The sequence below is a fragment of the Nicotiana sylvestris genome, chromosome 2 (genome assembly GCF_000393655.2).
Source record: "Nicotiana sylvestris chromosome 2, ASM39365v2, whole genome shotgun sequence".
In the NCBI taxonomy this organism is placed as follows: domain Eukaryota; kingdom Viridiplantae; phylum Streptophyta; class Magnoliopsida; order Solanales; family Solanaceae; genus Nicotiana; species Nicotiana sylvestris.
In genome coordinates, this window is record NC_091058.1 from 182889909 (window position 1) to 182916912 (window position 27004).

Here is a 27004-nt window from a genome sequence, read left to right on the forward strand (position 1 = left end):
CCAAAAACCTACACGAACATGAAGAAGAAATACTCAGCTCTAACTTTTCCTCGACGTAGTCACACCGCTAACTTCGTGATCACGAATAACACTCGGTGCACCAGACATCAGCTGAACTAGCAGTGCAATTATGAAGAAAAATGGTTTGAAATTGATCTGAATCACGCCCGAGTCCCCCTAAGACCCCGTCTGAATATTCCAACAAGTTCTATAACATAACACAAAATTACTCGAGCCCTCAAATCATGCATAACAACATCAAAACCATGACTCGTATCTCATATCGAACTTAATGAACTTTGAATCTTTCAACTTCCAAAACTCGTGTCGGAACAAATCAAATCAACCCAGAATGAGCTCAAATTTTGCACACAAGTCCCAAATAAAGTAACGAAGCTATTCAAATTCCCCGAACCACAATCGGAACCCGATATCATCAAAGTCAACTACCGATCAAACTTTTGAACTTTTCAAACCTTCAAATTTTCAACTTTCGCCAATTAGTGCCGAAACCTTCTAAAAATATCCAAATGCAAATCCAAACATACGCCCGAGTCTAAAATCACCATCCGGATCTAACGTAATCATCGAAACTCCGGTCCAGGGTCAAATATATAAAAGTCAAACTTGGTCAACTATTCCAACTTAAAACTTCAAACATGAAATTCATTCTTCCAAATCACTTCCGAATCAACTGAAAAACCAAGACCGACGATTCACACAAATCATAATACATCATGTGAAGCTACTCAAGACTTCAAATAGCTGAAAGGAACGCAGATGCTCAAAACGACCGGTTGGGTCATTACATAATCTAACATGTATAAATGAATACGTAAATATTTATGGCGACTAACTAATATTTTACTATGTTTATCTTTTAAGTACACCCAAGAGCGGGAAGTACGAAGCGGAGAAATTGAGGGGGTATGATCTTTGATTTTTCTCCAAACGCCATCTTCGAAGGGTGACTTCTAGGCAGGGTACCTCGCAAAACAAGAGAACGAGTGTTAGTAAAATAATATGATGTCGAAATAAATTATTAAAGTTACATGTTTTTTTGAAATGTTTTTGTTTGAAAATATTTTTAGAAAATTATTTTTGAAAATGATTTGAAATATTTTTTGAAAAATTGCTTTTGGGAAAATAGTTTTAAAAAATATTATAGGAGGCTCGAATTATGATTTTGATTTCTGTCTAGACATGAGAACGGGACCCGCCTTGGATGCAACTACAATAGCTAATTGTGTCACCGTCCAAAGTATTGGTTAGTCACATTCTCGTCTTTCCTTTCTTGATATTTATCGTAATCGCCTCTTTATTTCGAGCCCGGTCTGGATGGTCAATTCGGAGGGTCGTGACCTCAATAACTTCAAAATTATTTTCACTGGTATGTAATATAGTATTTTTTCCATTGTCATGACCCCAGTTCGCCCTCCGTGAACTATCGTGACGACACCTAGTTTCTACTACTAGATAAGCCTAAAATATGTGGAAAAGAAACAATTGCGGAAAGAAAATAATTAAAAATCGAGATAACAAAATGAAACAGTGTTTAAGTTGTCGCCTGTCATATAACAGTACAAGAATCTCAACCTAACACTCCCAAAATCCGGAACCCCATGAATCACAAGCTAAGAGTTCACATAAAAAGCTCTAACTCCAGAAATATCTGTCGACAAGGAAAATACAGAAGGGCTATACTAGTACTGAGAATAGAAAGGGACTCTTTGGTCTGCGGACGCGGCAAATATACCTTGAAGTCTCTATGAAAGCGCCTTGCCTCAAGTGTGATAAGACTAAGAGGAAGTACCTAGATCTGCACATGAAAAATATGCGCAGAAAGGGCATGAGTACACCACAGCGGTACTCAGTAAGTGCCAAGCCTAACCTCGGCCGGGTAGTGACGAGGAAGGTCAGGGCACTAGTAAGATTAAATAAAATATAAGGTATAACAATATAGAATGAAACAATAGAACTATAACACAGTAAGAAATAACACATAATAGAAGAACAACAACAACTATAACAGAGAGATAACAATCATGGATCTCCCAGGATACCATCCTGTAGTTCCCAAATATAAATATATAGTGGATCTCCCGGGTGCAGTCCCGTAGTCCAACTCATAATGCACGGGGATCTACCGAAAATCTGATCTGTAGTCCCAAATGTAAATATCCAATATATGAGGAATCTAACGGGTGTAGTCCCGTAGTTCCAATATAAATGTGCAGGGGAATCTACCAGAATAGCAATCCGTAGTTCAAAGTAAACACGCAGGGGGATCTCCCAGAATAACGTCCCGTAGTCCCAAAGTAAACACACAGCAACAACACGAAGAATAGACAATTCAATTCAAATTCCATACCAAGGTAAAACAGGTATCTTTAGCCTAGCACGCTGCAAATAATCCAAATAAGGCAGTTTGAGCAAGTAAAGCAATTAAGTCAATTAGACATGCTTCCCTAAGCTAACAACATGCTTGAATTGCAAGTAATATAAACAGGAAAAGAAACACAATTATAATTACTTAATGAAAATCGGATTTTTCAACAATTAGCACAAGTACGTACTCGTCACCTCACGTACAAGACATTTCAAATATCAATAGTACCAAATCCTAAGAGGGGTTTCCCCCATACAAGGTTAGGCAAGCCACTTACCTCGAACCGCCTAAAAATTAACCCAAAACCACGTTCTTGCCACGAGTACTCGACTCCAAATGATCCATATCTATTCAATTCAATTGCATAATGTAAATATAACTTCAAGTAACTGATTCTACAAATAAATTTTAAGCTAATACATGAAATTAGGTAAAATGACCAAAATGCCCCTCGGGACCACGTCTCGGAATCAGGTAAAATTCATATTTTTAGAATCCTCATACTCTCACGAGTCTATCCATACCAAAATTATCCAAATCCAATGTCAAATTCGCAATCAAAACTCAAAATTTAGGTCTAAGAACTTTCTCCAAATTTTCCCCAATTTCTCATCCCAAATCCGAAATTAGATGATGAATTCATGTTTAGATTAATGGGTTATAAGCAAAAAGGAGTTAAGAATCATTACCCAATTGATATCTCTGAAAATCCCTCAAAACCTCGCTCAAATCCTAGCTCCCAAGCTCTAGTTTTCACAAAAATGGCTAAACCCTCGACTTTGACATTTTATATTCTGCCCAGATAAATCCTTCTTTGCGAACGCGGAAGGACCCTCGCATTCGGGAAGCACAACTCCTCTTGGTCCAGCTTTCCTCTTTCGCAAACGTGATGCCCAAGACGCGAACGCGATGACCAACTTCTGTCCTCCTACGCGAACGCGGGACTACCTTCACGAACGCGTAGGTATAAGATCCCACAATCTCGCGAACGCGAAGCATTAATCCTTCACCAGCCCCAGCTCCTCTTCGCGAACGCGAGACCTCACTCGCGAACGCAAAGAAGGAAACCAAAATTGACTGCTGCAACTTTTTCTGCAATTCTCTAAGTTCAAAAAATGACCTGTTGAGCATCCGAAACACATCCGAGGCTCTCGGGACCTCAACCAAACATGCCAACCAATCCGAAAACATCATTCAAACTTGTTCCAATCTTCGGAACGCTCAAAACACATCAAAACACCAATTTAACATCGGATTCAAGCCTAAGAACTCTAAAAACTCTCAAATTATGCTTTTGATAAAAAAGTCTATCAAACCTCGCCCGAATGACCTGAAATTTTGCAAGCACGTCACATTAAACGCTACGGAGCTACTCAAACATCCAGAATTACATTCCGACCCCGATATCAAAATCTCCCTATCGAACCGGAAACTTCAAAAATCAACTTTCAGCATTTCAAGCCTAAATAAGCTACGGACCTCCAAAACACAGTCCGAACACGCCCCTAAGCCCGAAATCACCCAATGGAGCTAAAGGAACCAACGAAATTCCATTCCAAAGCCGTATTCACACTACTCCAACTACGGTCCAAATTCTAAAGCTTAAGCTCTCATTTAGGGACTAAGTGTCCCAAAACACTCTGAAACTCAAAACCAAACATCCCGGCAAATCAAAATAACAGAAACAAACATAGGGAAAGCAGTTAATAGGGGATCGGGGCCTAAATTCTTAAAACGACCGGCTAGGTCGTTACATCCTCGTACAGTTAAACATTCATTCGTCCTCGAACGAGCACAGAGCCATACCTGAAGTAGTGAAAAATGAGGGTAATGGCTGCGCATATCCTGCTCGGTCTCCCAGGTTGCCTCCTCGACCGGCTGACCCCGCCACTAAACTTTCACTGATGCAATATTCTTTGACCTCAGCTTTCGAACCTGCCTATCCAATATTGCAACTGGCTCCTCAACATAAGATAGATCCTTGTCCAACTGAACTGAACTAAAATCCAACACATGCAACGGATCACCGTGATACCTCCGAAACATTGAAACATGAAATACCGGATGAACTCTTGCCAAGTTGGGAGGTAAGTAAAGCTCATAAGCAACCTCCCCAACACACCGCAATATCTCAAAAGGACCAATAAATCTCGGACTCAACTTCCCTTTCTTCCCGAATCTCATAACGCCCTTCATAGGTGAAACTCAAAACAGAACCCGCTCTCCAACCATATAGGAAACATCACAAACCTTCCGATCCGCGTAACTCTTCTGTCTGGACTAGGCTGTACGGAGTCTATCCTTAATCACCTTAACCTTCTCCAAAGCATCCTAAACCAAGTTTGTGCCCAATAATCTAGCCTCACCCGGCTCTAACCAACCCACCGGGGATCTACTCTGCCTACCATATAAAGCCTCATACGGTGCCATATGAATGTTGTACTAATAGCTGTTGTTGTAGGCAAACTCCGACAATAGAAAGAATTGATCCCAAGACCCTCCAAACTCAATCACACACGCACGTAACATATCCTCAAGAATCTAGTGCACTCGGACTGTCCATTCGTCTGAGGGTGAAATGTTGTACTCAACTCTACTCAAGTACCCAACTCATGTTGTACGACCCTCTAGAACCGTGATGTGAACTGAGTACCTCTATCTGAAATGATGGAAACTGGAATACCATGCAGACGAACAATCTCCTGGATATAAATCTCTGCCAAATGCTCCAAAGAATAGGTAGTACACATAGGAATGAAGTGTGTGGACTTGGTCAGCCGATCCATAATCACCCAATGGACTCGAACTTTCTTAAAGTCCGTGGGAGTCCAACTACGAAGTCCATGGTGATCCGCTCCCACTTCCACTTCGGAATCTCTATCTACTAAAGTAACCCACCCGGTCTCTGGTGCTCATACTTCACCTGCTGATAATTAAGGCACCGAGCTACAAACCCAATTATATCTTTCTTCATCCGCCTCCACCAATAGTGTTGCCTCAAATCCTGGTACATCCTCGCGGCACTCGGATGAATGGAATACCGCGAACTATGGGCCTCCTCTAGAATCAACTCCCGAAGCCCATCAACATTGGGTACACAAATCCGACATGCATCCTCAATACCCATCATCACCAATTGTCACATCTTTGGCATCACCGTACTGAACCTCGTCCTTGAGGACAAGCAAATGAGGGTCAACAAACTGACGCTCCCTGATACGATCAAATAATGAAAACCGAGAAACCATGCAAGCTAGAACCCGACTAGGCTCAGAAAGATCCAATCTCACAAACTGGCTAGCTAAGGCCTGAACATCCATCGCCATGGGCCTCTTCGCTGCTGGTAAATAAGCCAAACTCCCCAAACTCTCTGGCTGGCAACTCAAAGCATCGGCCACCACATTGGTCTTGCCCGGGTGATACAAAATAGTGATATCATAGTCTTTCAACAGATCTAACCACCTCCTCTGGTGCAAATTAAGATCCTTCTGCTTGAATAGATGTTGAAAACTCCGGTGATCAGTATAAATCTCACAAGGCACACTGTACAAATAATGATGCCAGATCTTGAAGGCGTGAACAATAGCAGTTAACTCGAGATCATGGACATGATAATTCTTATCATGTACCTTCAATTGTCTGGACGCGTAGGCAATCACCCTACGGTCCTACATCAATACCGCTCCAAGTCCATTCCTCGAGGCATCATAATAGACAGTATAAGACCCCGAACTTGTAGGCAATATCAAAACTAGGGTTGTAGTCAAAGCTGTCTTGAGCTTCTGAAAGCTCGCCACACACTCTTCCGTCCACTGGAACGGAGCACCTTTCTAGGTCAGCCTGGTCATAGGGGCTGCAATCGATGAAAACCCCTCAACAAAACGACGGTAGTAACCCGCCAAGCAAAGAAAATTGTGGATCTCTGTAGCTGAGGATGGTCTGGGCCAACTCTGCACTGCCTCCACTTTCTTCAGATCCACTTGAATAGCCTTACCCGATACCACGTGGCCTAAGAATGCCACGGAATCCAACCAAAACTCACATTTTGAGAACTTTGCATATAACTTCTTTTCCCTCAAAGTCTGAAGCACAGTCCTCAGGTGCTGCTCATGATCTTCCCGACTCCGGGAATACACCAGAATATCATCAATAAAAACAATGATGAACGAGTCAAGATATGGATGGAACACAATGTGCATCAAATGCATAAAGGTTGTTGGGGCATTGGTCAGCCCAAATGACATAACAAGGAACGCGTAATGACCATATCGAGTCCTGAAAGTAGTCTTCGAGATTTTTGGCTCCCGAATCTTCAACTGATGGTAACCTGAGCGCAAGTCAATCTTAGAAAACACTCGTGCGCCCTGAAGTTGGTCAAGCAAATCATCAATACTCAGCAAAGGATAACGGTTCTTCACTGTAACTTTGTTCAGCTGGCGATAATCAATACACATACGCATAAAACCATCATTTTTCTTCACAAACAAGACAGGAGCACCCCCAAGGTGATACACTGGGCCGAATGAAACCCTTATCAAGCAATTCCTGTAACTGATCCTTCAACTCCTTCAACTCAGGAGGGGCCATACGATACGAAGGAATAGAAATGGGCTGAGTGCCCGACAACAGATCAATGTCAAAATCAATATCTCTATCGAGCGGCATGCCCGGAAGATCAGCTGGAAACACATTAGGAAAATCCCATACTATTGGGACTGAATCAACTATAGGGGTATTAGTACTAATATCTCTCACATAAGTTAGATACGCATCACACCCCTTCTCAACCATTCGTTGAGCCTTAATGAAAGAAATAACTCTACTAGGAGTGTGATCTAAAGAACCCCTCCACTCAATATGTAGTACACCTGGCATAACCAGTGTCACGGTTTTGGCATGACAATCAAGAATAGCATAATGAGGCGACAACCAGTCCATGCCCAAGATAATATCAAAATCTACCCTGCTGAGTAACAATAAATCGGCTCTGGTCTCAAAACCATTAAGAGCAACCAAACACGACTGATAAACGCGGTCCACAATAAGAGAATCTCCTACATGAGTAGAAATATAAACAGGGGAACTCAAAGAATCCCGAGATACACCCAAATGCGGATAAAAATAAGAAGACACATAAGAATAAGTGGATCCTGGATCGAATAAAACCGATGCATCTCAATGACAAACTAGGACAATACTTGTGATGACAGAATCGGAGGCAACAACCTCGGTACGGGCAGGAAGGGCATAGTATCTGGCCTGGCCTCCCATATAGGGAGACCTCTACCTCCCTGACCTCCACCTCTAGTTGGCTGAGTAGGTGGGGTAGAAACTAGAGCTGTAACCAAAGCCTGAGAACTCTGCGGGGCACGCTGCGGTTGAGAATTCTGTGGAGGTGCACCCCTCATAAGTCTGGGGAAATCCCTCACCATATGGCGTGTGTCACCACACTCAAAACAAGCTCTAGGAGGATGTGGCGACTGTGACTGGCTCGGGCCAGGTCTACCAGACTGACCACTGAAAGCACCCCGCGCAGGAGGCGCACTAGATACTGGAGGTGCATAATAAGGCTCCTAAGGCCTAGGAGGAACTGGAATACCACTGGCTGCTGGAAGAGCTGAACGAACGGGGAAACTTATATAACCCCTACCATGACGACCCGCAGCTGGGGCACGGGCACCAGAATAATGGCCCGACTCTCGAGACTTCTTGGCCTCCCTCTCCTCTCTATCCCTAGCATGCATACCCTCAATCCTCCAAGCAATGCTCACCACATGATGATAAGAAATATCCATCTCCAACTCACGAGCCATGCTAGATGTGATGCTGGGAATAAGCCCCTCAGTAAACTGGCGAACCCTCTCGCGGACAGTAGAAACCAAGGCTGGGGCATGTCTAGCCAAGCTACTGTTACAGACAACATACTCCAAGATAGTCATAGTACCCTGGCGCAAATGCTCAAACTCTGCGCGCCATGCGTCCTTGAGGCTCTGAGGAACATACTCTCTCAGGAACATATCTAAAAATTGAGTCCAAGTCAGGGAAGCATCCTCAACTGGATTGTCTAACTCATAGGTGCGCCACCACTCATAGGCGACTCCTCGAAGCTGGAAGGTAGTGATGAAAACCCCGCTCGACCCTGATATACTCATGGTACGGAGAATATGGTAGCACTTATCTAGAAATCCCAGAGTATCATCTGATGCTAGTCCCCTGAATACAGGAGGCTTGTACTTCTTGAACCTCTCAAGCCTCAGCTGCTCATCCCTGGAAACCGCTGCCCTGTCCTCGGGCTGATCTGGGACTGCAGGTTGTACATGAATAATCTCTGAAACCTGATCAACATGCACTCGCTGCTCAGGAGTGCGGGCGGCAGGAGTCTGTGCTCCTCCCCCGGCTTGAGATATAGTTGCAGTAAGGGGAAACAACCCTGCCTGAGCCAGAGTGGTGTATATGCTCATGAACTGTGCAAGAGTCTCCTAAAGTGCTGGAGTAGTAGCAGCAGTAGGCGTAGTTCTAGCTGGAACTGCTGGTGGCTCCTCAGTGGTAGCTCTCCCGGGTGCTCTGACTGCACCGCGTGTGCGTCCTCGACCTCTATTCCGGCCCCGGCCTCTGACGGCTGCAGTAGGGGGCACGAGTGCCTGATCATCTCTAGTAGCACGTGTCATTACCATATGTGAGAGAATAAAAGAGAGAAGTTTAGAATTGTGATATCAAAAATATTGCACGACAAGGAAATAAAATGAAGTGGAATTTTCCTAACAGTTACATAGCCTCTCGTAGATAAGTAAAGACGTCTCTGTACCGATCCGCGAGACTCTAATAAACCGACTTGTGATTCATGACTCCTATGAACCTAGAGCTCTGATACCAACTTGTCATGACCCCAGTTCGCCCTCCGTGAACTATCTTGACGGCACCTAGTCTCTACGACTAGGTAAGCCTAACAAATGCGGAAAAGAAACAATTACAAAAAGAAAATAATTAAAAATCGAGATAACAAAATGAAACATTATTTAAGTTGCCGCCTGGCATATAACAGTACAAGAATCTAAACCTAACACTCCCAAAATTCGGAACCCCATGAATCACAAGCTAAGAGTTTACATAAAAAGCTCTAACTCCAGAAATATCTATCGACAAGGAAAATACAGAAGGGCTATACTAGTACTGAGAATAGAAAGTGATTCTTCGGTCTGCGGACGCAACAGATATATCTCAAAGTCTTTGTGAAAGCGCCTCGCCTCAAATGTGATAAGACTGAGTGGAAGTACCTGGATTTGCACATGAAAAACATGTGCATAAAGAGCATGAGTACACCACAACGGTACTCAGTAAGTGTCAAGCCTAACCTCGGTCGGGTAGTGACAAGGAAGGTCAGGACCCTACTGAGATTAAATAAAATATAAGGTATAACAATATAGAATGAGATAGTACAACTAAGTGCAATAGTAAGAAATAACACAAAATAGAAGAACAACAGCAACTATAATAGAGATCTCAGCTCAACACAGAGATATCAAACGGGGATCTCCCAGGATACCGTCCTGTACTCCCCAAATATAAATATCCAGTGGCTCTCCCGGGTGTAGTCCCGTAGTCCAACTCATAATGCGCGGGGATCTACCAAAAATCCGATTCGTAGTCCCAAATATAAATATCCAGTATAGGGGGAATCTATCAGGTGCAGTCCCGTAGTTCCAATGTAAATGTGTAGGGGGATCTACTGGAATACCAATCCGTAGTTCCAAAGTAAACACGCAGGGGGATCTCCCAGGATACCGTCCCGTAGTCCCAAAGTAAACGCACAACAACAACACAAAGAATAGACAATTCAATTCAAATTCCATACTAAGGTAAAACAAGTATCTCTAGCCTAGCATGCTGCACATAATCCAAATAAGGCAGTTTGAGCAAGTAAAGCAATTAAGTCAATTAGACATGCTTCACTAAGCTAACAACAGACTTGAATTGCAAGTAGTATAAACAGGAAAAGAACACAATTATAATTACTTAATGAAAACCGGATTTTTCAACAATTAGCACTCATTACCTCATGTACAAGGCATTTCAAATATAATAATACCAAATCCTAAGGGGGGGGGGGGTTCCCCCACACAAGGTTAGGCAAGCCACTTACCTCGAACCGGCTCAAAATCAACCCTAAACCACGTTCTTGCCACGAGTATTCGACTTCAAACGGCCCAAATCTATTCAATTCAATTGCATAATGTAAATATAACTTCAAGTAACTGATTCCACAAATAAATTCTAAGCTAATACGCGAAATTAGGTAAAATAACCAAAATGCCCCTCGGTTCCACGTCTCGAAATCAGATAAAATTTACATTTTCGGAATCCTCATACTCTCACGAGTCTAACCATACCAAAATTATCCAAATTCAATGTCAAATTCCCAATCAAAACTCGAAATTTAGGTCTAAGAACTTTCTCCAAATTTTTCCCAATTTCTCACCCCAAATCCGAAATTAGATGATGTATTCATGTTTAGATTAATGAGTTATAAGCAAAAGGGAGTTAAGAATCATTACCCAATCGATATCTCTGAAAATCTCTCAAAACCTCGCTCAAATCCGAGCTCCCAAAATTTAGTTTTAAAATGGCTAAATCCTCGATTTTGAAATTTTATATTCTGTCCAGATAAATCATTCTTCGCGAACGCGGAAGGACCCTCGCGTTCGTGAAGCACAACTCCGCTTGGTCCAGCTTTCTTCTTTCGCGAACGCGATGCCCAAGACGCAAACACGATGACCAACTTCCCTCCTCATACGCGAACGCGGGACTACGTTCGCGAACGCGTAGGTATAAGATCCCACAATCTCGAAAACGCGGGAATACCTTCGCGAACGCGAAACATTAAGGTTTCACCAGCCCCGGCTCCTCTTCGCGAACGTGAGACCCCACTCGCGAACGCGAAGAAGGAAACCAGAACTGACTGCTGCCACTTTTTCTGCAATTCTCTAAGTTCCAAAAATGACCCGTTGAGCATCCGAAACACACCCGAGGCCCCCGGGACCTCAACCAAACATGTCAACCAATCCGAAAACATCTTTCAAACTTGTTCCAATCTTCGGAATGCTCAAAACACATCAAAACACCAATTTAACATCGGATTCAAGCCTAAGAACTCCAAAACTCTCAAATTACGCTTTCAATCAAAAAGTCTACCAAACCTCGCCCGAATGACCTGGAATTTTACAAGCACGTCACATTCAACACTACGGAGCTACTCCAACATCCGGAATTCCATTCCGACCCCAATATCAAAATCTCACTATCGAACCGGAAACTTCAAAAATTCAACTTTCGGCATTTCAAGCCTAAATAAGCTACGAACTTCCAAAACACAATCCGAACACGCCCCTAAGCCCGAAATCAACCAACGGAGCTAACAAAACCGACAGAATTCCATTTCAAGGCCTTCTTCACACTGCTCCGACTACGGTCCAAATTCTAAAGTTTAAGCTCTCATTTAGGGACTAAGTGTCCCAAACTCAAAACCAAACATCCCGGCGAATCAAAATAGCAGAAACAAACACGGGGAAAGCGGTTAATAGGGAATCGGGGTGTAAATTCTTAAAACGACTAGCCGGATCGTTACATCCATAATAGTAAGGTATGATAGGTGTAGTATCTGTTAATACTTGACAACAAATACCATCTCCAAATTTCAAAATACGTGTCTCTCATAAGCTGCAATTGCTAGTATTCAACATCAATTAGTCCAGGAATATAAAACGAGCAGCAAACGAAAGCAACAATGACCATGGGACTAAGAGCCTGTTTGGAAAAAATAATTCACTTTTTTTTAAATCAGCGTTTGTTCATAAAATATTTAATTTTTCACTTGAAGATGCATTTTGGAATTTTTCAAAAATTTGAAAAACTCCAAAATGTTATTTTTCAAAATTTCACTCTGATCACTCATAAAACTTCTAAAACAATCTAAAATGATATTCATGTCTAAACACAACTCTAAATTTGAAATACCATTTTCATTTGAATTTTTTTTTCACTTTTTTTTTTTAAAAATTTACAATTCTTATGTCCAAACGCCCAATAAGTTCTAAACAGGCAACACAATGTAACAATTGTAGAAAGAAATTCCAACACAAATAGAAGCGATATGATGATAAAGAGCAACATTTTAACAGAATTAACCGGGTAATAGATAAGTCGTCCATCAAATAAGGTAGAATCTGAAAGTTAATACTATCTCAATTTCAATTTATGTGAACCTATTTTATTTTTAGTCCGTGTCAAAAAGAATGGCCAATTTTTTTTATATGGAAACAATTTACGTTTATGCAACGATTTGTAGCCACACAAAATATATATGCCTCATTTTAAACCACAAGTTCAAAAGTCATCTCTCTTTCCTTAAAATCAGTGCTCAATCAAATGGGTTTACATAAATTAAAATGGAGGGAGTAACAACCAGAGCAACGAGGCAAAATAACATCGCCGGAGCTCAAATTTTCCGGCCAGTTTCAAAGAAGCAAAGGGAGCACAAAAATGACCGGCAAGCGAAGCACTCCGGCGGAGTCAAGATAATAAAATAACACAGAAAACCTTCAGCTAAACGGAGATCTGGTGGTCCCAGTTGTAATGCCGACTGCCAAAAAGCATGGGGGCTATCGAAATTTTATTTCCGGTTAGATCTGACACACCGGTAAAGTTTTTTGACCGGCTAAACAGAGAAGATCCGACCAGCACTTAAGATAATCCAAAAAAAGCTTTGAACAATACTAAACCAAATATTAATGATAAAGTAAAAAGAAATAATAGAGAAGAGAAGGGACTGCTTGTTTACCCGTCAAAATGATACAGTTGAATTTATATATAATTTTTAGACAAATAAATTTAATTTGATTCTGAAACAATAAGATAATTGAAGAAATATATAACACTTAGCTTTTATATGAGCACAAAATGATAAAAATAAAGATTACGATAACGAACCCTCCGGGCGCAACAGTAATGAGAAGATAAAATTGTATAGAGTTTGAATAGATTTTAGTATAATTTGCCAGAAAATTCGTTTCCTTACATTGATAACAGAACTCACTATATATAGCTAACAATGTCCTAGGATGGTGTCCTTCTTTAATGTCAATTATGACGGTCATTGATGAAGATGTAACGGTGAACATAAATGACAAATTCTTTGTAACGGGTAGTACACTTAATGTCGTGCAATATTTTTTGTTAATGCCACCGAGTGGAAGGTATTTATTGCTTTTTTATGAGTCTCATTTTCTACAGTTCCAAACAAGATAGTTGCATTCGGTTTCACGTGTGATTCTTTTAAGCGGCCACCTAACACTGCATATTTACCCTATACACTACTAGAGACAGTGGCGTTGTGAGAAGTTGCCGGCCTTCGTCGGTGATTAAATCCGGCGGGCGGCAGAGGAGTGGAAAAAGGGGCAGACGAGAGAGAAGGGGCCTTGGTAGTTATCCCTCATTTGAGAGAATGATAAAAAATTAGAGTATTAGGGTTTCATACCCTATTAAAACAAAATCGGATGGTGTATGTAAAGTAGAATAGTGTGTAGGTGTTTTTATTTATTTATAGTGTATTTAAAAAATATGTGGACCCAATTTAATTGAAAATAAATGTAATTTAAAAATAAAAATATGTGGTCCACAATAAAACTATCAATTTAAAAATTATGGGTTGAGTACCGGATGCACTTTATTTTATCCGTGTATTTGTAATACTAGTGTAATTTAGTTAGCTGTTATAAAACTATTATATTATGGATGGCCATTTATTACTCCGCTATAGATATCTTCCTGAAGAAGATTATCCATTTAGTACTCTGTTGAAGTTTATCTACAGGCAGCAGATGCAGGCAGGTTGCAAGCAACTCAATGAAATAATTTGCAGCAGCTTTTTATTAAACAGACAGGTTGCGAGTAGCTCATGAAGATAGCTTACAAGCATCTCAAGAAAGGACTTGCAGCTGCTTCCTGAAAAGTCTCGCAGCTGCTTCCTAAAAAGCCTCGCAACTGTTTCTTAAAAAGCCTCGCAGCTGCTTCATTTCTTCTATAAATAGAAGAGTTTTTAGTTCATTATGTACATCAGTTTGAAAGTTGAATAATATATCAGTTTTTCTATATACTTGTCTTTGGTTTATTTACTTTACAATCGTTATTTTATAACACGTTATCAGCACGAGACTCTTCCATCTCGAGCAAATACTTTGAAAGTATCAGAGGTACGAACTTTCTTTTTCTAAATAATGTCAAATCTTTCTAAACTTGAATTTGTAACCCTGGATATATCGGGAAAAAGCTACATGTCTTGAGTGCTTGATGATGAAATTCATCTTGATGTGATGGGTTTGGCAGATACCATCAAGGACAGAAATCAAGCATCAAACCAAGATTGTGCCAAAGCAATGATATTCTTGTGCCATCACTTTGATGAAGGCTTGAAAATGGAATATCTCACTGTTAAAGATCTAGTTATACTGTGGAATAATTTGAAAGATAGATATGACCACCTGAAGATGGTCGTTCTTCCACAGGCACGTTATGATTGGACTCATCTAAGGCTACAAGATTTTAAATCTATCAGTGAGTATAATTCTGCTATGTTCAGAATTATTTCCCAATTGAAATTATGTGGTGATAATATTACTGATCATGATATGTTGGAGAAAACTTTCACCACTTTTCATGCCTCGAATATGCTCCTGCAGCAGCAATATCGAGAGATGGGATTCAAAAAATATTCTGAACTTATCTCACATCTTCTTGTAGCCGAGAAACATAATGGGCTATTAATGAAAAAACATGAAAGTCGATCTACTGTTCTTGTACATTCCCTGAAGTGAATGACATGAACTTCCACCAAGCTAAGCGTGGAAGAGGTCGTGACCCCAGTCATGGTCATGGCCGTGGTTGGGAAGAAACTCTAATCATGGTAATTTTAATGCACCAAAGAACCCTCCTAATCACCAGCAGTGGAAAAGGAAGGAACAAAAGCATGAAGCGATGCAAGCAACAAATGCAAAAAATGGATGCTATAGATGTGGAGGAAAATGGCACTGGTCACGTACCTATCGTACGCCAAAGCACCTGGTTGAACTTTATCAAGCCTCCCTAAAAAGGACAGAGAAAAATGCTAAAGCAAATTTTATTTCTGAAGATAATTTAGACTTCATGCATTTAGATGTAGCTGATTACTTTGCACTCCCAGAAGGAAAAATAAGTCATGTAATCGGTGATGAATCTGTAAAAATATAAATATTTTAATTTTTGTTGTTTGTAGTAGATAGTATGGTTATGTAATTATTGTACATAAATAAAAGTTATGCTTTGATAATGATGTTTATTATAATATATTTTGTTTATGTCATTTTGAAGAATATGGATAATCCTCAAATTATGTTTGGATCAAAGACCAATCACGAAGATATTTGTGTAATTGATAATGGAACAACTCATGCCATATTTAATGATCAGCAATACTTTTCTTATTTGCATAGGGAAAAAGTAAATGTTTCTACAATTTCTGGTAATATAAGTTTAATTGAAGGCTCCGGAAGAGCTACTGTATTTCTGTCTAAAGGAACAAAACTTATTATTGACAATGCATTATCCTCTTTCAAGTCCCGAAGAAACTTGTTGAGTTTTATAGATATCCGTCGAAATGGGTATCATATTGAGACAATAGATGAAATAAATGTGGAATATCTGTGTACTACAAAGAATATTTCGGGCCAGAGGTGCATTGTAGAAAAGTTACCAACTTTATCTTCTGGCTTATACTATTCAAAGATTAGTACAATTGAAGCACACTCTATCGTAAACCAGAAGTTTTCTGATTCATATATTTTTGTGCTTTGGCATGGCCGCTTGGGCTATCCTGGATCAATAATAATGAGATGAATTATTAAAAATTCGAGTGGGCGTCTATTAAAGAACCTGAAGATTCTTACAAATGATGAATTTTCATGTGATGCTTGTTATCAAGGAAAAATGATCACTAGACCATCATCAACGAAGGTTAGCATGGAATCCTCTGCCTTTTTAGAGAGTGTACATGGGGATATATGTGGACCTATTCACCTACCAAGTGCATTGTTTAGATATTTTATGGCCCTAATAGATGCATCTTCAAGATCGTCTCATGTGTGTCTACTATCATCTCGCAACCTGACGTTTGCAAAGCTATTAGCCCAAATAATTCGATTAAGGGAACAATTCCCAGATTATCCTGTAAAGGCTATTCACCTTGATAATACTGGAGAATTCTCATCTCAAGCTTTTGATGATTATTGTCTATCAATTAGGATAAAAGTTGAACATCCTATAGCTTATGTTCGTACTCAAAATGGCCTTGCAGAGCCATTTATTAAACGCCTGCAATTGATAGCAAGACCACTACTTATGAAAATAAAATTGCCCACTACTGTTTGGGGCCATGCTATTTTTCATGAAGCATCACTTATTCGTCTCAGACCGACACATTATAATAAATATTCTCTGTCATAATTAGTTTTTGGTCATGAACCAAATATTGCTCATCTACGAATTTTTGGATGTGCTGTATATGTGCAGTAGCACCACTACAGCGCAGTAAGATGGGCCCTCAGAGAAGGTTAGGAATATATGTTGGGTTTGAATCACCCTCTATTATTCGCTATCTTGAACCATTGACGGGAAATTTATTTATTGCTCAATTTGTAGATTGTCGATTTGATAAAACAAATTTTTCACAATTAGGGGGAGAGAAAAAAGAAATCAAAAGAGAAATTGTGTGAAAAGTTTCATCATTATCTCATTTTGATCCACGTACCCATATATGTAATCAGGAGGTCCAGAAGATCATCCATTTACAGAATATAGCAAATCAAATGCCAGCGCGTTTACTGATTTGAAAAGGATAACTAAGTCACATATCCCTGCAGAGAATATGCATATCCGAATTGATGTCCCAACAGGATGATAGCTAGTGAACCTAAAGCACGCCAGAAGCTTGGTAGACCTTTGGGTTATAAGGATCGAAATCCTAGAAAAAAAATCGACAAATGATCAAAATGATATTATGAAGGGATCTCCTGAAGAGACCTAAGATTTGATTAGTTCTAAGATTCCTGAAGAAATCAATGAACTCGAGACTCAAATGAGCGAGGAACTTTTAATAAGTTCTACTGATGATAAGATTAATTTAAATCGATCTAAAATAGTGGTGGATAATATTTTTGCATATAATGTTGCACTAAATATTATGCAAGATAGTGAGGATTTTAAGCCCAGATCTGTCGAAGAATGTCGACAAAGATCTGATTGGACAAAATGGCAAGAGACAATTCAATCAGAACTGAACTCACTTCATAAAAGAGAGGTCTTTGGACTAGTAGTCCAAACATCTGCTAGTATAAAACCAGTTGTCCATAAATGGGTTTTTGTGCGGAAAAGGAATGATCAAAATGATATTGAAAGATACAAAGCTCGCCTTATCGCACAAGGATTCTTACAACGACCTGGAGTCGATTTGGATGAAACATATTCACCTGTTATGGATACCATAACATTTCGATATCATCATCTTAGCCCTATATGAAAGGCTTGAAATACATCTAATAGATGTAGTTACAGCTTATCGGTACAGTTCACTTGATAATAAAATTTATATGAAAATCCCTGAAGGATTTAAAATGCCTGAGGCAAATTCAAAATCTTGAGAAATATATTCAATCAGATTACAAAGATCTTTGTAGGTTTAAAGCAATCTGGGCGCATGTGGTATAATCGCCTTAGTGAATATTTGCTGAAAGAAGGTTACATAAATGATGTTATTTGTCCATATATTTTTATAAAGAAAATGGCATCAGAATTTGTTATACTTGCTATTTATGTTGATGACATAAATCTTGTTGGAACTCCAAAAGAGCTCCAAAAGGCAATTGACTATCTTAAGAAAGAATTTGACATGAAAGATCTTGGAAAGATAAACTTTGTCTCGGTATGCAAATTGAACATTTAGCAGACGAGATCTTTATCCATCAATCTGCCTATACAGAAAGGGTCTTAAAACGTTTTTACATGGACAAAGTGCACTCATTGAGTACACCAATGATTGTTCGAGAAGTGAATAAGGACCAGTTCCGACCTCCAGAAGAGGATGATGAACTCTTTAGTCCTGAAACACCATATCTCAATGCAGTTGGTGCACTTACGTATCTTGGTAATGCTACAAGGCCTGACATAGCATTTTCTGTTAATTTACTAGCAAGATATAGCTCTTCTCCTACACAGAGATATTGGAATGAGATTAAGCATATATTGCGATATTTAAAGGGAACTCTTGATATGTGTTTGTTGTATGCTAACAAAGATAGTGCAGATCTTGTTGTGCAGATACAAATTATTTATCTGATCCCCATAAAGCTCAATCTTAAACCGGGTACGTGTTTACATGTGGAGGTACTATCATATCATGGCGCTCCACAAAGTAATCTTTTATTTCTACTTCTTCAAATCATGTTGAGATAATAGTTATTCATGAAGCAAGTAGGGAATGCGTATGGTTGAGATCGGTGATTCATTTCATTCAAGAAAAATGTGGTTTGGAATGTGATAAAAGATCCACAATTTTATATGAGGACAATGTTGCATGCATAGCCCAATCGAAGGGAGGATTTATAAAATGAGACAGAACGAAGCACATTTCACCAAAATTATTCTACACACACGATCTTCATAAAAATGTGACATTAATGTGCAACAAATCCGTTCAAGTTGACATTTCGATAGATTTGTTCACTAAATCTTTGCCAACTTCAACTTTTGAGAAGATGGTATATAAGATTGGAATGCGGAGACTCAAATATTTGAAATAAGATTTTCATCAGGGGGAGTGAAATACGCGCTCTACTCTTTTTTCCTTGCTAAGGTTTTTCCCATGGGGTTTTTCTTGTAAGGTTTTTAATGAGGCAACTAGAAATACATATTAATAAATATGTGTACTCTTTTTCCTTCACTAGATTTTTTCCCACTGGGTTTTTCCTAGTAAGGTTTTAACGAGACACATTATCTTTTAATAAACATCCAAGGGGGAGTGTTATGAAACTATTATATTGTGGATGTCCATTTTACTCTGTTATAGTTAATCTTCCTGAAGAAGATTATCCATTTCGTACTCTGTTGAAATTTAGCTATAAGCAGCTGATGCAGGCAGGTTGCAAGCAACTCAATGAAATGATTTGCAGCAGCTTCTTATTAAACAGGCAGGTTGCGAGCAGCTCATGCAGACAGCTTACAAGCAGCTCAAAAAAAACCTTACAGTTGCTTCCTGAAAAGCCTCGTAGCTGCTTCCTGAAAAGCCTCGCAGCTGCTTTCTTTCTTCTATAAATAAATGAGTTTTTAGTTCATTATGTACATCAGTTTAAAATTAAATAATATATCAGTTTCTTTTTATACTTTCTTTGATTTATTTACTTTATGGTCGTTATTTTATGACATTAGCTTACTAGTTAAGCTTTTAGGGAAAGACAAAAATGATCGTTTACACTTTGGTTAAAGGATTAACCCATTGGGTATAAGGATGTCATGTCACCATCACATGTCACATCAACTGTCTAGTCACATCATATGATTTGACCCGTATTTTTTGAATTAAATTTTGTTCATGTAATTAATAGACTCTGTTACGAATTAGAAAATATTTATTTAATTAAAAAATCTCGTAGTATTTATTTAAAATGTCAACAACTACAATAATATTGTAGTAATTATTATTTTATTATTTTAAAAGGATAATAAATTGATATAATACCCTAATATTTCAAGAATAAGACAATTATCAATAAATTATTTGAAATTTAGAAAAAATGCACAAAATGGTAGCATTTAACTAATTGCAAAAAATGATAAAAAATTCTATATTTTGTGAAAATAAAAATAATTATCAATAAATTGTTTTAAAGTTAAAAATGTTCAAAAATGCTATATTTTACTATTTAATGACTAGGAAGTCTGCATAAGTTATTTTCAAAATTGAGTGTCAACACTATGCGATTCATTATTTACATTCATGCATGGTATATTAAAAACTTGCTAGGGATATGATGGGGAGATGGCGGGACAGATGACTTTACTGGACTTTTAGCTTACCACTCACTATTCTGTGCAAATCCATCTTCTAGTACTGCTTCTGAACCTGTTTGATCTGGTCAAGGCATTCATGAGTTTCAGCTAAGGTGAGCCAACTACTTTATTGATGGTGGCATTATTGTGTTCATTTTCCTTTATGTATTTTGGGCTACGCCTAGATGCTCCATGACATTGTGTTTGTACGATATTGATTGTACCGCTCTTTCATTTGACTTCGCTACTTTGATCATGTGTTATATATGAAATTTGCTTTGTGTTGATCATGTTATCTGATTCACTTGGTGAGGGTAAGTGCTCATCCGGGTTGCTTGGCGGACGTAGGTGCTCTCTAGGTGCCAATCACAGACTTTTAAAATTGGGTTGTAACACCATTTTTCCTCATTATCCAACACCACCACCACCGCCGGGGGCGGATGTAGTATGGTAATGACGGATTCAATCGAACCCATAATATTCGACGTAGAGTAAAAGTTTATATGTAAAATTTGGTAAACTTGTAAAAAAAAGTAGATATGAACCCATAACTTTAAAAATATAATGGGTTCAATATTAAAACCTTAAAAGTTGAACCCATAGAATTTAAATCTTGAATCCGCTCTAACTATCGCCAGCAAAGCAAACATCTGTTAGTTTATCTGCATGCATTATATCCTATTTGAACTAACAACGTAAAAGAAAATAAATAGTTTATCTGCATGCATTATATCCTATTTGAACTAACAACGTAAAAGAAAATAAATGACAAATGTTGTAATTCTTGCTGTCATAAATTCATTTATGGTTTGCTTCACCTTTTAATGCCCCCAAATCCAGATCCAATAATTTGCATAATGTGATTTCCCTTCAAGGTCAATTGTAGCAACTTTTTCACTTAGGCGATACTGAAGAGTTATATCTTTATGTAAGATCTAGCCGGCCGTTTTGAGTATCTTAGCCCATTTTCCCTATTTGATGCTTTATATATGTGTATTTGTTGTTATGTAACTTGTGGGGATGATTGGTCTAGTTTCGGGAGAGTTTTGGATTGAATTGGGACACTTAGTCCCAAAGTTGGAGACATAAATTGTAAGAACTGATCGGAGCTTGACTTTTGTGTAGACTACCCCGGAATGGTATTTTGATTGTTCCAAAAGATTTGTATGGTGATTTGAACTTAGGCGTATGTTCGAATTTGGATTTGGAGGCTCCTATGTTGATTTGGTTCTATTTGGTGAAAGTTGAAAACTTGAAGGTTTGGAAGGTTCATAGGTTTGACCGGGAGTTGACTTTGATGATATTGGGTTCAGATTGTGGTTCCGGGAATTGAATAGGTCCGTTGTATCATTTAAAACATGTACGCAAACTTTCATGTCATTCTGAGTTGTTTAGGCATGTTCGGCATAAGTTTTGAATTTTGAAATTTGGATTAGTTTCTTAGGCTTGATTTGAGATGCAATTCGTGATTTTGATGTTCTTTGGTGTGATTTGAGGCCTCGAGTAGGTTCGAGTTTATATTTTGGGATTGGTTTGTACGATTGGATGGGGTGCCGGGAGCCTCTAGTGTGTTTCAAATGGGTTTCATCCTTTGTTTTGGAACTACTGGTTTTCTGATGTTCTGGTGTTCTTCACGATCGTGGATGGTATGTCGTGATCGCAGAGTGTTTCGGTGGTAGGTGATGGTTGCTCTTTGCATTAGCGAGGGGTTGGTCGCGTTCCCGGAGCATGTGGGGGTAGTAGCCTTCGCGTTCGCGACCTGGACATCACGTTCACGTAGAGGAAGGCCGGTTGGGGGGATGTCATGTATTTGCTCTTCACGTTTGTCTGCATGCTACTGCGTTCACGTGCATGCTATTGCGTTCGTATGTGCCCAGTAGGTTTGGTCATAACGTTCGTGTGGATGGTCTCACGTTCGTGGAGAAGGGGCAACAGCTGGGCATGGGATTGGTCTTTGCGATCGCGACGTAGGTCCCACGATCGCGAAGTGTATAACTGGGCAGAATCACTTAAGTACTCTATTTCGAGAGTTTTGGTTATTTATCACATTTTGAGATCTAGAGCTCGATTTTGGACGATTTTGGAGCAGATTTTCACGATTTGGATTATGGTAAATATTTATGCTCGGGGTCCTGTTTAGGTTATTTTATAAAATAAATTCGTTGCTAAGCTTCATGTTAACATACTTCTTTTGTTGTACTCCTTTTGTGAGCTATTTGAATCATGTTAGAGATTATTTGTTAGTTGATCTTTTGGTCAAGCATATTAGTTGCTATTCGTGTGGCGTAGTAGCCTGACTTGAACTGTGGTAGCACATTTCACATATGCCTACACTTTATCATGTCATTTATATCAGGTCATAAGTATGTAAATTGATTTTTATTGTTCATTTGTATATGCTTTATGTGTAATATGGACTCAGTTGATAGCACTTGAGTGGTCCATGCGGATCTGAGTTGTCTTAGTATGTGAGCTTTCACTGCGATAGTTATATCTGCATGTGAGTTGTCCGTGCAGCGTGTGGATAAGGATCCATCTCCCTAGGTCCACCCTCTCTTGTTTCTATCTTGATGGGGTACACGCGGTATGAGGAAAATTGGCCAGTGTGTGTTGTGGTTATTGCATTTCTTCTTTACTTGCAATTTCCTTAGATGTATATATGTTTAGTCGCATATCTTCTCTATATGCTAGATCAGGAATGTATACATACCTTGTTTGCATATCTTCTCTATATTCTGGATTGATTAACTGAGACAAAGCATGTTATGTTATCTTGTGCATCAAGGAGGCTTTATTTGAGATTCATGACTTGTTGATATTATTGTTGTATACATGTGAAATTCATGAACTGTACAGGTTATTAGCGAGTATCATTATGAATTCTTGCATCTATTACCTCACGGAGGTTAGTTATGATACTTGCTGAGTACGTGGGGTCGGTTATATTCATACTACACTCTGAATTTAATTGTGCAGATCCAGGTGTTGGACCGAGCCGAGGTTAGTTGTGTTTTGTTGTTGTGATCATTTTGAGAGACGCGGAAGAGCTGCATCTCGACCGCAGTCTTGGCGTCTCTATTCATTTCTGTACTATTGTTTTCATTCAGACTGTACTTCACTTAGTATTCCAGACTTGTACTTCCGTTTTAGAGTTCATGATTCTGTATTTACCAGTTCTGTGGGATTTGTTATGTATTGACACAATTATTTTATGTTATTGGCTTTAGAATTGTATTATTCTCGTTATTCCTATTATCTCGTTCCGCTCTTATTATGTTTGGCTTGTCTAGCAAGTGAGCTAGGCGAAATCACGACTGGTTGGTGATTTTGGATCGTGACACTTCACTGATACTCTCTTATGTTAGAATCACAGAGCTATCATATTCGTGTGAAAAAACCTGTTTGCTTATGCTATTTGTTGCTTGAATTTGAACTTGAACAAGCTTAGATTGTAGCTGTACTTGAACCGAAACCATTGTAACATAAGTTTTAAAAACCAAACTGTCATTCACCTAGTGATGAAAAAAATAGGAGAATGACCAATAATACGCATAAAAGAGAACTAAGAAACTAAAAGGAAATGAAAGACTCACCTCTTGGAAAAATAAAATTAGTAAGCATATTCATCAGCTTGTAAGCTATTTGAATGGTTTGCCTAACGTGTCCAAGTCGGCGTTATAGTCTTAATTATTATGACTCAATTGGATCAAGGAGGCTTAAAGAAAAGATACTTCAAATTCTAAAGGATGCCAACTGTTCAACACATCTTTTAGAGATTAGTTAGGACTTGGGAGTAATTCGAACCGACACCATTTTTTATGCATCAGTTTTTTTCATTGTTTATAAAGTAAGGTATTTGAATAATTTAGAAGGATATTTTAGTAATTTAACTTTTAAGTTAAGGGCTTCATGCTTTTAATATAATATATATATATATATATATATATATATATATATATATATATATATATATATATATATATATATATATATATATATATATTAGTAGCTCGTGATGTGATGGTTCAACTTACAAATACAGCAGATGCACCAAGTGCCAATGCTTTGAAGACATCAGTCCCACGCCGAACTCCACCATCCAGAAAAACAAGGATTCTGCCTTGCACTGCTTTGACAACCTGCACGATTTTCGTTTTAGTCCACAGTTTATCAACAAATTTACCAAGTGAATATCAGCGAGGCATCAATGCCGCGCCAAGGAGTTGAGACAGCGAGGCATACACCTCAATGGCTATTATTTTCAATTTTGAAAGGTGCAGTATAAACAATAAATATAGCTGGAAACTAATGTACAAATTGTTAATGAAACGTCAAGTATGAATATATACTAGCGATTATCAGTTGGAAATTAGAAACTTTAATATAAAAAATAAATCACTGAAATATGAAATAGAGGTTTAAAACTACATGACAACAGACTTTTGAACTTAATTGACATGGTTTTACTTTATGTGTGTTACTTAATAACAGCTTTTGTAATTCTTTCTACCACATACTTTTTGTTTGTGTCTAGTTATAAGCCTTTCTTCACTCAAATGAACGCTTTTAAATGGACTTGAAATCCAGGCTGACCTTATCGTTTCTTTCTTCCGCCTTAAACACTCAGCATAGCTGCGTCGATGAGAAAGTCCTACATATGCTCATCTAGATAAAAGGAGAAGGGATAGCAAATTAACCTCTTCCAAGGCCGTTATAGTTGCCGGAGCATAATCAAGCTGTCGAGCCCCATGATTTGACACAATAATTCCTGCTGCTCCAGCTTGTACAGATAACCTTGCTATGCTTATCAAAACAGGAAAATAGTACATATGATTCACGATTGTTTCAAGATAGAATTTAAAGACAAATGATGGCATTCACATGTTATGTTCTGGCATACCGTCTTCTGCAGTTAATACACCCTTCAGTAGAATTGGCAAGCCGGTTATTGTCTGGAGCCATTTCACATCCTGGGCATTTTCCTTGAAGAGATTTTCAGATCAGTGATAGTTTCAGCCTCCTTCAATTGTAAAGTTAAGTAGAAATTACCTTCCAGTTAAGAGATCGATCAAATTGGCCGGCTATATCTGAGGCAAGTCCAGAGTCATTAGTCTACAGGGTCACCCACAAAGTGCATAATAAGCAAAAACGCCACAAACGGACATATTAGGTCTTGTATATAGACGTCTACATGTAAAATTATTCACCCTATCTATTTTTCCAAGATCCAGTCCTTCAAAGTTCTCCAGTGCCAAGTGAGGTGGCAAAACAAATCTGTAAGAGACAAGAACTGAACCAGCTTAGGATGAGGAACCAAATCACATAGTCGAGTGTTTCAATATGCAAACTTCCCGAAAGAAAAGTAGAAGAACAAATTACCTGTTCTTGATATCAGCTTCTCTTCGGCCAAGCTTTGGAGTATCAACTGTGAGAACAATTGCCTTGAATCCAGCTCTTTCTGCCCTTCTCACAAGTTGCAGAGCAACACTCCTGTCTTTGTACACCTAAACAATTTAATTGTCAAGAATGAATCCAAGAGGTACTCGAGATGGAGCGAGTAGCATAGTAGTGTGATGGTTAGGTTAAAAAAAAAGACACATAATTATCTTTAAAGACAATTACATATAATAATTTGATCAATGTTTAATGAAAAGCTAATGTAAACAATTAACAAGCGCAACTCACATAGAGCTGGAAAAAGCGAATGCCAGGTCCTGTTGAAGCAACCTCTTCTAAAGTGGAAGTAGCCAATGAGGATAATGTCTAAAATTACCAAATGAATTTCCGTCAGAGCATGGTTATACAGGTTATTAGTAAAATAGAAGGCACGAGAATTGCAATAAAACAATATTAAGATGAATAGGTTTAGCCAATATTTATTATTTATTCTTTTTAGAAACAAAACAGAATGTATAGAGAAAATGCAAACCATGATTGTGCCAGCAGCTGATGCTGCTCGTGCTGTCACATATTCTCCTGTATCAAAGTAAAAGTAGGACATTGAAATAAGTATTCATAGTCAGAACCAGATAGATGGTTACTTGAGAAACTAATAAAGCTTCGTAACAAATGCAATTCTGCCGAGATCTCAGTAAGGGAAAAATGCACAAGGATACGAGGAATTGGTGCAAGATACCTTCAGGATGATACATTTTCTGCATTGCAATTGGTGCAACCATGAGGGGCATTGAAATCTTGAACCCCAAAACATTTGTGGTTATATCAATGTTGCTTACATCTACAAGGATACGAGGCCTGAACGCTGAACCTGTTCCAACGAAACACCAATTTTCATTGTAATTGACAAAAACAAGTTATTTTAGCAGTAAATTTTCTCGCTACAAGTGGGAAAAAACGAAGTTTAAGTGGGAAGGCATTGGCATTTGAGATGGAGAAAGAAAAAGGATTCAACAGTATCACCGTGCCTAATAGAAAATACTTACATTATTCTAGAAAATGCATTTCGATTCTCTTGGGGTGTCCACTGGT

General features: G+C 38.7%; 1 protein-coding gene across 5 annotated transcripts; it reads right to left on the minus strand.

Annotated features, from left to right (window-relative positions):
* Positions 1-699: 699 nt before the first annotated feature.
* Positions 700-26741, minus strand: LOC104227759 (glycolate oxidase-like). 5 transcript variants are annotated; one of them, XM_070167548.1, is made up of 11 exons: positions 26652-26741; positions 26445-26491; positions 26201-26278; positions 25895-26019; positions 25723-25789; positions 25565-25627; positions 25416-25497; positions 25213-25313; positions 24550-24654; positions 15481-15523; positions 700-987 (listed from the first exon to the last, which is right to left on the minus strand). In XM_070167548.1, exons 1-11 carry the CDS (start codon positions 26701-26703, stop codon positions 881-883), a joined length of 870 nt encoding a protein of 289 aa, XP_070023649.1. In that variant the 5' UTR covers positions 26704-26741; the 3' UTR covers positions 700-880. The 5 variants fall into 5 exon arrangements, with proteins under 5 accessions (XP_070023649.1, XP_070023651.1, XP_070023650.1 ...); XM_070167551.1 differs by lacking the exon at positions 700-987 and adding an exon at positions 9560-9663; XM_070167550.1 differs by lacking the exon at positions 15481-15523.
* Positions 26742-27004: the final 263 nt, after the last annotated feature.

What these genes read in the sequence shown, in the direction of transcription:
- LOC104227759 (XM_070167548.1), bottom strand. Translation starts at nt 26,703, where the DNA reads ATGCCCCTCATGGTTGCACCAATTGCAATGCAGAAAATGTATCATCCT. An exon ending in ATCTTGGAAAAATAGATAGG is followed by an intron (nt 25,628 to 25,722) that starts GTGAATAATTTT and finishes GTGACCCTGTAG; the next exon opens with ACTAATGACTCTGGACTTGC. An exon ending in TGTATTAACTGCAGAAGACG is followed by an intron (nt 25,314 to 25,415) that starts GTATGCCAGAAC and finishes TGATAAGCATAG; the next exon opens with CAAGGTTATCTGTACAAGCT.